Below are 13,787 nucleotides of genomic sequence, written 5' to 3' on the forward strand. Positions count from 1 at the left end.
CGGCCCCGCGCGCCCAGCGTCCCGAGGAGCCGGCCGTGCGTCGGGGGCGGGGCCAGGGTGCCGCCGGCTCCAGCCCCGCCCCGCCCCGCGCCCCGCCCCCGGCCGGAAAGAGGCGCGCTGGCGCCGGAGGCCCGGAGTTCCTCCCTCGCCGGGACCGTCCGCCCGCCGCCCGCCTTCCCGGGGCCTCCCGGGCTCCCCCGAGCGGACGCGCGCCATGGACGGCCGCCCGACGGGCGCCGCGGCCGAGCGCCTGGCCGGCTGAGGCCGCGCGGGCGACCGAGCTGCCGGGCCCCGGCGGGCGGCGGGCGCGGGGACCCCGGGGCCGCCTCCGCTCGGCGCGGTCCGAGCGCCCGGCCCGCCGCGGCCGCGGAGCTGCCGGCTGAGGGCGCGGCCCCGGCGGGCGGCCCCGGCGGGCGGCCGGCGGCGTGGCCGAGGTGGGGCGCGCGCGCTGCGGCCGCGGCCTGGCGCTGGGCTGCGTGCTGGCCGCGCTGGGCCTGGGCTCGCTGGCGCTGGCCCGCCGCTCGCTGCAGCACCTGCTGCTCTGGGCCGAGGGCCTGCCGCCGCTGCTGGGCCTGCTGCTCTTCGTGCTGGGCTTCGTGGCCGTGTCGTTCCCCTGCGGCTGGGGCTACCTCGTGCTCAGCGTGGCCGCCGGCTACCTGTACGGCTTCGCGCAGGGCCTGGCGCTGATGGCGGCCGGCGTGCTGCTCGGCACCGGGGTCGCGCACGTGGTCTGCCGGCGGCTGCTGGCGGCGCGCGTGGCCGCGCGGGTGCGGGGCAGCGAGCGGCTGAGCGCCGTCATCCGCGTGGTGGAGGGCGCGGGCGGCCTCAAGGTGGTGGCGCTGGCGCGGCTCACGCCCATCCCCTTCGGGCTGCAGAACGCCGTCTTCTCGGTGAGTGGCGCCGGCCGGAGGCGACGGCCACCGGCGTCCCCGCGACCCCCTGCGGCCCGGGAGCTGGGGCGGGCGGGGGCCGAGGCGGGGCCGGGCCGGGCGGAGGCCGGGCGGAGGCGGGGGCCGGGCCGCCTTATGCGCGTTTGTCTGGAGCCGAGCGGCCGTCGCCGCGAGCGCAGATGCTCGGTGACCGTCCCGGCGTCCGTCTCGGCCGCAGGAGCGGGGCGCCCCGTCGGCGGGCGGGCAGTGCCGACGCCGCCGTTTCTTAGCTGTAGCAGGCTCTTTGTTCGGCCCGAAATTCGCTTTAGTCCAGGGCGAGGGGAGGGTCCCCGCTCCTCCGGCTCCGGGGGAACTGCACTTAGAAACCGCCGGTGCCCGTGCGCCCGGGAGCGTGTTCTCCGCACCTGCCCTCGGGCCTGCTGCTGTTCGGTAAATTCCTGCCCCCGACGGGGCAGAAACCCGCGGGAGGAGGCCGTTCCTTGCAGGGGCGGCTCCTCGCGGGCCTGGGCCTGGGGCCACGCTCCCAGCCCCCGCCCTGCCCCCCTTTGCTGAGGGGAAGGGGTTGCACTAGATCCCCGAGTTCGCAGAGAACTCAGCCCCTGGCTAGATTCAGACTGTGGAAGTAGAGAGCTTTCGGAACCCTGGGCATTTATATTGTGAGTGGTTCTGACACATTGCTTTATTTAGATAATAAATCATTTTTAGTGTCTAGGAACTTTATCGTTTGAATAATTCTAAACAGCTTACCTCTTTGTGACAAAATTAAGATTTTTTTTCTTTTGAAATCTTTTTGCAAATCTCGTGTTGCCTGTAGCCAGCAGCATCAATAACTGCAGACTGAGTTTTGGTGGCGCCCTGGAAGTAGATAAGGGGTCACATGTAGAGATAAAGTTTGGCGTTTACTGTAGCTTAGTGGGGCCTCAGCCTTAAATTTTCCCCTTTCACAGCCTCCTACAGTAGGAAGTATAAACATGAACTTTCAGCAGCTTGGGTAATAACAGCACAGGTCCTAGGACTTTGAGCATCCATTGGGACCAAGGAACCTGAAAGTTTCATTCTTAGTCGCTTGGTTCTCCAGTACAGTCATATCCTTGTAATCTTTGTACCTCTCGTCCACCTACTGTGTGCCTGCTATCCTAGGTTCTTTCCAGGTACTGTTCTGCCCTGTCCGCCAGCCCTGCAGAAAGCCACCGTGCGTACCCTGTAGCCTGCTGTCTGACAGCGCCGGGCACAGGGCCGGTGCTCAGACTCTGTTGTTTACCTTGGTCAAGTTGCTTATGCTGTTGTTCAGTTTCTTACCTGTAAAGTGGGGAAAACATGGTGCCTGTTTCATAGGGTAACTGAGAAGGTACATCAGGTAAATACATGCAACAGAGCCTGGCTTAACAGACATGCACCTCTTGGCCTTAGTTGCCATTTCTGTTCTTACCCAAGGTCACCTAGGTAATAAGTAAATGATAAGAGTCAAGCTTTGGACTATAGTCTGCTGATAGGATCTCAGTCATGGCTCTGTTCCCTCATTTATCTTTAGTGCCTAGTGCAGTTCTGTGCATATGATAAGGAATAGGGACTTATTACATATTTATTAATTTAAAAGGTTTTTTTTTTAATGTTTCTTTAACATATTAAATAAGAAAGAAGTTGTACTTTGTACATGGCTGGTTGGCTGCTCACCTCTGCCCTCGTTTCCAGGCATATTTCTCTTGTTTTCTTCTTCCCTTCCTGTGTTTTCTTTCTTTTTAAAATATGTTTTTACTGATTTTAGAGAGAGAGGAAGGGGCACGGAGAGAGAAACATCAGCTGCCTCCTGCACACCCCCTGCTGGGCATCTAACCTGAAACCCTGGGCATGTGCCCTGACCAGGAATTAAACTGGCGACCTCTTAGTGCATGAGATGACCCTCAACCAACTGAGCCACACCGGCCAGGGCACCCTTCCTGTATTTTAAATTATCCTTTCCCCCCTATTCCAGTTAAAACTCATTTTCTCAGTGCCCCTGATTAAAGAAATTTATCTGGTCTTACCCCAAAGAGGACTGAAGTGTGGTGATCGTGGGAGGGACAGGCTTGGAAACAGACAGCCTCCGTAGTGCCAGTTGAGTTAGGGTTAAATGAGCGAGTGCAGTGAAGGTGGTCTTTTCCCTGTGGGTAATCAACACTCAGTCACTGTGCAGTCACTGTGGAGCTAGTGGCCTTTACACGAAGAGGCAGGAGCTGCTTGTAAAGGTGACTACACCGAAGAAAGAAGGGGCTCTCCTGCTGTTTACCTGTCCTCAGCCAGAATTCTTCCTTCTCCCAGGTGTGCTAGGAAGGGATAAGCACCTACAGCCCACTTTTGAAACTCTTTAAATAGAAAATAAGTACATAACACTTTAGAGTATCAATTCTTAGATCATAAATATAATTTCCCACCTACGTATTTGAATTTTTCCTCTTTTAAAAATGCACCCATTTCTCCACTGGGAAATAATTAAAGCTCTTTCCCCCTATGTTTTCTGTGTAATATTGGGGAAATTGGCTATTGGGGAAGGGGAGGAATAGGCTATGTCCTCTCCTTTATATCCTTACACTTAACCCGAATAAATTCTAGAAGGGATAAGTGGTAAATGTTACAAAGGAAAATACAATCAAAAAAGAAACGGAGGTAAAAACTAACACTGGGATATAAAAAGACTTTCTAAAGCTGAAAGCAATGGAAAATCAGAGGAAAAGATTGATAATACTTGATTACATAAAGATGTAGAAACAATTGTATGTCAAAACATAAAATTAAAACAAGAGACACTATAGAAGAAAATATTTGCCACATATAGTAGTTAGAAGATTGCCCTGACTGTATAAAGAGCTCTACTGAATAAGAAAAATACTTAACATTCCAATTCCAAAATGGGCAAATGTGAACAAAGCCATAAAGAAATACAAATAGGAAAATGTATATAAAACTAATATCAATATAAATTAAAACAGTACTAATTAAACAGTGATAAAATATCATTTTCACCCCTCTCCAACTTGAAATTTCATACTCAAAGCTGATACGATGAGATGGCCGCTAATGCATTAGTTACAGGCATAGAATCACTGTGGACTTTTTTGTGAAACCTTTTTCCAGTTTGATCCAGTGATTCCACTCCTGGTGATTTATCCTAAAAAATGGACATACACCTTCTGTTAGTCTATCTGTTATGTAACAGACCACTCTAAAACTGAGTGGCTTAGTAAATAGTATCTTTCAGTTTCTGTGGCTTGGGAGTCCCTGTTCAGCAGGCTGGGTGCCCCTGGCTCAGCTCTCTCCCCCCACCTGTGGTCAAGGTGTTGGCCAGGGCTGCAGTCATCTGAAGGCATTACTGCAGGAGAATTCACCTCCAGGCAGGCCTCAGGGCTTTGCTCCTGTGGGCCGAGGACAGTTCCTCACCTCCCGGGCCTCCCCATAGAGATGGAAGTCCTGTTGTCCTATTTTTTGGAACCTAATCTTGGAAATGTCTCATCGCTTCTGTTGAAGTCTGTTTGCTAGTAGTAAGCCCTGGGTTCAGCCCTTGCTCTAGGGAAAGGATCACACATGGGCAAGAATACTGAGAGATGGGCTCTGTGGAATATTCCAGACACTGCCTCCTATACTGGTTAGTGTAGTAAGGTTAGTACAAAGGTTTTCATTATAGTTTTTTCTTTTTAATTTACAGTGGCAGAAAAAGAAACAAAATCACACAGAATGAAGCACATCAGGAAGTAATTTAAATGTCCCACAGGAAAATGGTCACATTGAGCTGCAGCCCCACAGTGGGGTGTAATCGCAGAACAGTCATTCTGCCTTTGTTGAGTGTCAGTCGTGTACTAGGCATTTGCTAGATATTTCTGATCCTAACAGTAACCATGTAGGGTGGCGGCTTTTATCACCATTTTACAGATGAAAGGGTGGTGCTCAGCGTCAGGGTATCTGATGGAGTTCTCAGCACCGTGACCAGAGTGCTGGTTAAGTACACTCATGAAGGGTAATGACACGAGGGAGACTTTACAAAGTGACACGCATGCACATTTTATGTACATGTAAGAAGAAAAGACAGTTGCAAATGTTATCTTTCAGTGGTAGAATAGCAATATTAAAACATTTTAATTTATTCCACTCAAAATCTCCATTCTGCATGTATTCTCTGTATAAGCTGTTTTAAAACTCAGATCCTTGTAAAGCGTTTTAGCTCCCACTAGCCAGACCGATGCACACAGTTGTATGTGAGACTGAAACATCTCTTGGTAGTGAGTCATCGGGTTCCCTTTGCTCTGGTCTTGTAGATGACTGATCTCTCCTTACCCAACTATCTGATGGCGTCCTCAGTCGGGCTGCTTCCTACCCAGCTCCTGAATTCTTACCTGGGCACTACCTTGCGGACAATGGAAGATGTCATCGCAGAGCAGACTGTTAGTGGATATTTAGTTTTTTGTTTACAGGTGAGTTTAAGGCCAAGCGTTGTGTCCCATTCCCCCAACCCCCCGCCCCCCTATATGACATTGCTGATTTAAAACTAACATTTTATTGAAAATAAGATTTTTGCTGTTCATGTCTTTTCTTGTTCTTTCAATAATTCTTAGTATTTTGATAACATTTACATTTTAATTGTGTGGCTCTATGGAAGTGTATAGAACTGATTTGACACTTACTGAATATTCTCTTAAAGGGAATGACAAAAACCGGGTTCTTGGCAAATTTAACCTGAGGATACAAAAGGGGAAAAAGCAAAGTTTCTTAACACAGGCATTTATGAAAACCACCCCAGCACAACAAAAAAAGTGAAGACATATCTATGCCTCAATCTGATCTATTGATGTACTGTACAGCTGACGTTGTTTCTGGAAGGACTTAGTTCCGCTTACAGAAGATGGAAAAGTAAAAAGCGGGGAGGGACGTCATTTTGAAGGGGAATCGGCATAGGGTAAAAGGAGGAAGCTTAGGCCGCAGCTGGTGGGGTCAGGGCCTTGGTGACACTCCTCACAGTCGCCAGGATGAGCACAAATATGCATCCATTTTGGAATCACCTAGAGTCCAGTGTCCACAGTACAAAGAGACAAGTTTGACTTTTATGGACCAAACACCATGTATGTGGACTAGAAAGGCTGCATACCTGCCTTACGCTTCCCTGACGCTGTGTCATGGTTACCTATAGACTTTGACCTACACTCCCAGTAGAAGCAGCCAAGGGAACAGTACATGACAAGTGTGTGTGAACCATTTAAAAATCTTACCTGAGCGTAGTTGGAAAGCACACGACCATTTGAAAGCATTTCTAAGCCAAGTATTGGAGTTATTTCCCCCCTTTTTTCCTGTGTAAGGCATCAACTGGCGTGTTTTACTTTATTCGCAGATTATCATAAGCATTGGCCTCATGTTTTATGTTGTCCATCGCGCACAACTGCAGTTGAACGCGGCCATTGCAGCTTGTGAGATGGAACTGGAAACCCCGCTGGTGAGGGGCGGTCAGCCAGATTCCAGCGGCTCCTTGTACAGCAAGCGGACCCCAGCGTTCTCGGGGGACGGAATCAACGTGGTATAACTCCAGTGAGGCGCAAGCTTGGCAAGAGCCCCATGTGCTGTCCCAAGAACGTGGTCCCCTCATGGGGCGGAGACAAGTCCTGACTGTACTCGGCACAAACAAAACTGACACATTTTTTAAATTGCACAGCTTTTCTGGGCGAGGGTCAGTTTCTGGACTGGGAGTGTCCATGTAGGTGCAGTTTTGGCTGCACTGTGACCACCTCTTAGCCCGTGAAGGCCTGTTGGTCTGCACTTTAGTGTTATGTTTTCTTTCTGGGTACTTATAACAGAGAAGCGACCCAAATATTTTCTGTCAGTCTTTATTTATGAAGCCCCTGAGTAGCTGTGTGCATCTTCCTACTTACAGAGTAAGAGCACGCAGTTTACATGTATGTTACCAGGTGCCCTTTGCTTTGGTAGCCTTTCCAGAAAGGATACACAGATTCTGTTTTATTTTGTTTTATTGTTTTCAGTGGGACCACTGTTTCTTCCTAGTTAGAGAAAGACGTTGACTTTGGGCTGAATGTATTTTGCGAGCACCACATTGTTGCAGGGCCACTTAGCCCGTTCACGCAAGCTGAAATTCCGTCAGGGACTGAAGTGCTCTTAGGACACCTTCCGTCTCCACTGTGACGTGCGGAGCTGGAGGAATTAACCCGTCACATCGCTGTGCTCACAGCCCTGTGCTCTTGTAGGTCCGGCTTCGAGGGCTGCCCGCAGCAGTCTTACCCTAGCATTTCATAGAAACACAACACACTTCTTTTTATATTCATCATTAGGCTTTGAAATAAAGATGTTTTTCCTTTAAAATGGTGGGCTTACCATCATTGAAGGTGTCACTCAGGTGGCCTTATTTGATCAAAACGCCTTTTTAAAAAAAACAAGCTTTAAAATCATGTTTATAATTCCACTGAAGTATTCATATATTGTCCCTGTTGTCTTCAGCGTCAACACTATAAATACGATGTTAACTTAATGCCCAACTTTGTATTGTTCGTTAGTTTTTCAGTTCTTGTTTTTCTGATAAGACTCAGGAATTCTGAAATGTGAACTGTATTTATTAGTAGCACTTAGGACAGCAAACAGTGATTTGGCACAGGATTCATGCGACATGTATTCATTTATCGCCTTATATTTTAATATAGTTTAATTGTGAACTTAAAGATTCATTTTTTTGTATGTTTTTTATAACAGATTGTATATAGGAATGCAAGTTTTCCAGTAGGTTTCTCATTTTTGGCAAAAAGATTCCAGCTTATCAGAGACTTCCCGTTGGCCTTTTCATTGGTGAGAGCTTTGCCCTGGGTTGCTGAAGTGAGAAGATCTCTGGAAGCAGATTATCCTCGTCTCAGGCTGAGGCGCATTGAGTTCAACGTGAGTTTGTTGTGCTGTTCCCGGTATAACTGTTTTCCCTCCAAATACGAACGTGTCCTCACCTTTGAGTGGCCGCGAGGTTCACTAAGCCCACACCCGGGAGAACTGCTGCAGACCGTCAAGAGTCCACAGCACACAGTCGGCCTCCAAATCTCCCTTCATTGGCAGGAAAAAAGTGGCATATTCTTATTTCTTTTTGGATCCTAATGCTGGTTTAGTTGCTGGATTGGTTTTGTAGTGATTTTACAATGGACGGTACTTGGATGTGTTCTGTTCTCTAACTTGACTTTCCTTGTGCTCGTTGGCTGGTTTGTTGAAGGAGTCATTACGTTAAGATCATTGCTCCCATGTTGTGTTGCACTTAACGTATTTTGAAGTGGATTTATTTACATAACGTTTTGTAACTTGAATAATTTCACCAAATGAATACCTTTTGGTAGTTTGTAATCGGTTCTTCCTACTGTTGCCTGGTACTTTAAGTAAATATGTAAAGGTAAACGAGAAGTAATTTTTCTGTATTCTGCCAATCATTTTATATAATAAAGTCATCCATTTTTATTAAATTAGCATGGATTTCCTGTTTCTGAAATACTCCTGTGAAGCCACAGTGCCTTCCTCGTCACCCTTCCCAGCCTTCAAGTGCACAGCCGCCCACTCCCGTGATGCTCTTGGCCGCTGGCCTTGCTGCTGGTGTCAGGTGCTCGCTGCCCTGGACAGGGCATCACCCTGCCCCGCTCTGCACCCTAGGCTCATGGCAGCAACACATTTCTACAGGATTTCTTGTGTTGCCCAAAAATTGCCTCCAGTCATGGAGAGTATAAAGTAAACTGTTTAGACTTCTCATAAACTGTTTAAGTGCAGTATAAAGTTGCTTTTGCACATTTTAAAAAGCATACAATATACCTAATTTCTAAATCAGGTGAACTGTATCTTCTATTTTTAATTCTCTGGGCTTTTTCACACCTTTTCCGCATTTTCAGGTTTATTGTTACTCATTTTGCTGATTCTTGGACAAGTTGTCTCACGTAAATTATTATTTTTTAAATTTTATTTTTGTTTAAAATATTACAGATGTCCCTTTTTCTCCCCAATGACCCGTTCCACCCCATCCCATCCCTCTCCCCAGTCCCTCTCCCCACCATTGACGTAAATTATTTTTAAACAGCACCTTTTTTTAAAAAGTTGTAAAGCCCTGGCCAGTGCAGTTCAGTGGTTAGAGTGTCAGCCATGGGTTTGATTCCCGGTCAAGAGCATGAACCTGGGTTGCAGGTTCCATCCGAGCCCTGGTTGGGGCGTGTGCGGGAGGCCACCAGTCGATGTGCCTCTCTCATCAATGCTTCTCTAGCCCCCTCTTCCACTCTAAAAAGGCAACGGAAAAAATATTCTGGGGTGAAGATTAACTAACAAAAAAATTTGAGTTTATTCCCAGATCTTTATAATCGAGGTTGCTGGTGAATGAAATGTTTTTACGACTCATCTTATTACTTGGATACGGTTTTCACATAGGAAAGCTCTTACTATTTTTAGCATCTTGGGGACTGTCTCACTGATGTAATTTCCAAGCACAGTGCCCGCCCTGTGGGCCCCGAGTGTGTACTGAGAGGGGCTGTGGTTTCCGCCGCCTGCTGGAGGGAAGTGAGGTACTCCCGGGCCCTGGAAAGGTTCCAGCTGGGCAGTTTGATAACATACATTTTAAAGCAAATTAGCTTCTAATTGAAAATAAATTAGGACGTGGCATTGCATTCTCAAAGGGACGGTGGCACTCAATTTAAAGAAAACGGTTACGCACAGTTATTCCAGGAGGCCTTGGTCTGAGCTGTTTGCACAATGACTCAGCACTTTATTGAGGTGGAATTTTATAAAATTAATTGACCACCAACGTGAATCAATAAACATACTGTATACTCATCAGTGGATGACACTGAGATGAAAAACATCAAGCTCATTTATAAGTGACCCTGACATGTTTCTTGTAGCCGTAGTAACCGTTACGGTTTTCCAGAGCCTTACAGCTGCATCATTCTTTTATGTATTTGAGGTCACTGAATCCTCACGAACACCCCGTGAGATGGAAATGGAGCTCTAGGGTTGGTCTTACCTTCTCAGCGGAGAAACTGAGGTTTCATGAGGTCACGTGGCCCTTACATGGACAAGTCGGAGCTCAGCAGCTGGTCCCCAAACCTGTGCCAGTGTGCACCTTGAACATGAGATGGGCATCCCGACTGTCCCTGCTCGCGCAGGTGGCTGTCACCCTGTCTGACGTCAGCGCCAAACGTTGCCTTCCCACCACGGCCGTGAAGGGTGTCAGCACATTCTCCCAGGGCATGGTGTTTGTTTTTGATATCTGTTGACTCCATCTTGAGCAGTTGTGTCCTGTATTAAAACTAATTGCAACAAATGTCTAAAATAAATTTTAGGTTTTTAGGATCCTAAATTCAATCTGCCTTCTGTTGGTCTGACTACTGAATACTCGTGACCTTATTTTTTGAGTTTTAGAAACCAGAATATTTTTTAAAGCATTTCTAGCCCAGCCGCTGTGGCTCAGTGGATCAAATGCCATCACAGGCACTGAGAGGTCACCAATTCCATTCCCAATCAGGGCACATGCCCAGGTTGCCGGCTCAGTCCCTGGTGGGGGCATGCAGGAGGCAGCCGATCGATGATTCTCTCTCATGGATGTTTCTATCTCTCTCTCCCTTCTTCTCTCTAAAAATCAATTAAAAACATTTTTAAAAAATAAAAAAATAAACTGACTTAGAGCAAGACACCACTATTTAATATTGTTGTTCCTTTAACCTTTAAAAGATGGCATTTAAAAGACAGCATCATACAAACTCCATATATTTTCCAGGATCAACTGTACAAATAATGGCTTCTTTCCTTTTGCCTGTAAAAAAGAACGTATATGCTTAGGTTTCTGAGTATTTAACATGCGTTTCCCAAGCACAGCTATGTTTATACACCATGCTACAACCCAGGCATCATTTTTATTTGCTACCTGGTTTACTTCAGGTCAGCTTCAAACCTTTTTGTTTTCTGACAGGCTGACATTCTCAATGATCAGGGCCAAACCCAGGAAGAGCTTGCAGGCGCCACTGGTCCAGTTTGGAACCTGGTGCTTCCAGAGAGATGGGTCCAAGAGAGTGCAAGGCTTAGGCAGAGGACTCGGGCACCAGTTGCGGGTGAAACCATATTGTTCAGGGCTACCAGGTCACGGTGAAATTCCCGCAAGTTAGGGTGGTCAAAGGTGCACTTGGTGAGCAGCATAAAACGCACTCGTGAGCTGAGCACCAGACGGTGGCTCCTCGGAGCTCCATCCTCACCAGGACCCGTCCTAGGTCCAACCTCCAGCAGTTATAGCAGCAGATTAAAAACAGCCACAGTAGCTCCGTGTCTGCTAATCCTACCCTCGTCCGCACCCAATGATTTTGTCAAAAATGTCCCCCTGACATCTCGAAAGCAGGCAAAGACAGAGGCCAGTGCTGGTACCACACCCGGTCTTTCATCAGCTCAGCAGATTTCTTTATTAGGGACAGGGAGCAATCTCAGTGCTTCCCGTGGGAACCAATATTTTCTAATTCTTTTGATATTTTTTGCCCAAACACTAGAGGCCAATTGGAGACATGTTAGTGATGTTCAGATTAGACTAGTTAATTGTTAACCTAACACAGAATCGACCAACCCAACAAGTCCTCACCCGACACACATCAGGTTCCCAGTCCAAGAACCTCTGAGATCGTATCATTCTGCTCAAAGCACATGGATTAGCTTTTAATGGAAACGCCGAAAGCATGAGGCCAGGACACACCAACGATCGAGACTGGGGATTTGAACACCAAGGAGGTAAAAATTCAAAAGTTATCTAGTCATTCAAAAGCGGTAATGTAGAAACGCCACAAGGAGCATGTGATTCCAGTAAAAACAGCAATAAAACCCAGGACCCTCCTGCCCTTCCCGTGAGACAAATACACGTGAGCCTGGGGATGTCTCACCGGGTGTTTGGAGGTCTTCCAACAATGACTTTCTCTCCTATGGCATCTAAGGAATGACAGGCACACGTGGAGGTGTCAGTCCGGTGGATGAGATGACACGCCCCCCACGGGGGTACCCAGCTGTGACCCAGCATCCGGTGTGCATGCTGGGCTCCAGCCATCGGCAGCTCTGAGAACTCCCCTACGAAGGAAGGGGACAGGCCTGTGGAACCAGCACCAGGAGGGACAGGCGGGGACACACTGGAAAGTCAGGGGCTCCCAACACCTGGCCAGTGTGAGCAAGTCAGACCGCAGGGTGAGCACGGCCGGGAGATGAGAAATTAGCGTTTGCCTCTGTCTCTTGACACAGATACAGCAGGATTTAATATTTCAACTCATGTTGACACTTCCTGTTAAGCCAAGTCAAGAATAAGCAGTGAGGACCATCTTCAGGAGTGGAGGGACCTCTTGTGAGCAGTTCCTGTTCATTCTCAAACTCTGTTCTCTGGAGCCTGGGAGTGGCACAGGCTTTCTGATACATGGACTCGCGTGGCCCTAGATTTTCTTTTCCTTTCTGAGAGGCCCAAATTGTGGGTGTTTCAGGGAAAGAAAAGCTGATGGAGGGGAAACGGGAAAGTGAACATCAGGGGGTTTCCTCTGCTCTTTCTGACACACCTTCACCATGCTCTGGGCTGGAGTGTCATCCATAGGAACTGGATGACCCCTGGAAGATGTTAGTGGCCACAGGAGGCCTCTAACATCTACCCCTCTGAGCTCACGCCCCACATTAAAGCACAAACCAGTGAAACCCTTGTCCCCACGGAGACACTGACCTTGAACGTAAACATTTGCTCTGAGCATGGATCTGGCTGGCTTTGCCCAGCACATCAGAGGCTGGGTGATCATAACAACTCTATGGTGTTCATCTCCTCAATTCCAGAGACAGGCCGCTTCCCTCAAGCAAGGTGCCACCTCCAAGGGAAAAAGAAAGTTTGAATGGGAAGGCATTTTGACATTTTTACTCAAAGAAAGAGTTTTAAATGAATGATACTTGAGGACTTCACTGGACAAGAAGAAGAGGGAGCTGCCGGCATTCCTGCTCTGAGCAGACCCGGTAATCAGCTGTGTGAGGGGCCCTGACTTGTCATCTTCATATCAACACCTGATGTGTGTCCTGTTCTAATTTACAGATGGAGCCTGAGCCTCAGGGTTTAGTCCTGGTCGACCCCCCCAGCGGGCAGTAGGCTCAGGCCGCATGCTCTAGACCACACAGCAGGCCTGAGTCTGCTGTCTCCTCAGGCTAAAGGGAAAGGGGAGCGGGCACGTGGTGCCTTCAGTGTAGAAAAGGCGCCTAGAAAGGGGAAAAGAGCAGTCAGAAGTGACAGGAAGAAAGGGCAGGAGGAGGTCAGTGCAGTGCTTAGATTATTAAAAACAGAATTTTTTTCTATTTCACCTGACAAGACGTTTCTATTTGTTAAAATAGGGAATATTAAGCTTATAAGATGTCACTCCTAATATCCATGGACTGCAGAAGTAGCCGCCAAAAAAATGAAAATTAAAATAACGTTTAACAACAACATTGTGCTTTCAGGGGCCTACCTGGATGGGGCATTTTTATTTCAGGGTAAGATGAGTTTGCAGACCTTTTAGAAGGCCTCCCTATATCCTGAGTCCTTTTGAAAACTGCTTCATTCTTGATCCCAAGGGCGTTTCTGATACTGGGACCCTCCTGTGGAAACGCAAAGACAGAGCTGCAGTACTGCGCCTCGCCACAGGGTGGCAGCAGGCCGACACTCTGGACCTCGCCCCCGCGTCCAGTTCAGGACCTTGTTGGATGGGGGTTGGGGGTGTTTCAAAGTCTCTCTCTCTGTACATATATATAATTTTATATAATTTTACTTCTATATATATAATAACCGGATAACTAATGTCAGTCAAATATTTTGTTTGCAGGAATACATTCTTGTCAACACAAATAATTGTTAATATTAATTATAGTACAGTATTAATAATATTCATTCTATTAATA

At 47.9% G+C, this 13,787-nt stretch overlaps 1 protein-coding gene across 1 annotated transcript; it reads left to right on the forward strand.

The window, feature by feature from the left end:
• Positions 1 to 214: 214 nt before the first annotated feature.
• Positions 215 to 8,350, forward strand: TMEM64 (transmembrane protein 64). Its single transcript, XM_087825591.1, has 4 exons — positions 215 to 257; positions 385 to 890; positions 5,177 to 5,332; positions 6,244 to 8,350. Exons 1-4 carry the CDS (start codon positions 215 to 217, stop codon positions 6,430 to 6,432), a joined length of 894 nt encoding a protein of 297 aa, XP_087681717.1. The 3' UTR covers positions 6,433 to 8,350.
• Positions 8,351 to 13,787: the final 5,437 nt, after the last annotated feature.

This window comes from Miniopterus natalensis, chromosome 16 (genome assembly GCF_054644295.1).
Source record: "Miniopterus natalensis isolate mMinNat1 chromosome 16, mMinNat1.hap1, whole genome shotgun sequence".
In the NCBI taxonomy this organism is placed as follows: domain Eukaryota; kingdom Metazoa; phylum Chordata; class Mammalia; order Chiroptera; family Miniopteridae; genus Miniopterus; species Miniopterus natalensis.

Coding starts and splice junctions, on each gene's coding strand:
- TMEM64 (XM_087825591.1), top strand. CDS start 215: ATGGACGGCCGCCCGACGGGCGCCGCGGCCGAGCGCCTGGCCG. Junction 891..5,176: donor TGCAGAACGCCGTCTTCTCG/GTGAGTGGCGCC, acceptor CTGGTCTTGTAG/ATGACTGATCTCTCCTTACC. Junction 5,333..6,243: donor ATTTAGTTTTTTGTTTACAG/GTGAGTTTAAGG, acceptor CTTTATTCGCAG/ATTATCATAAGCATTGGCCT.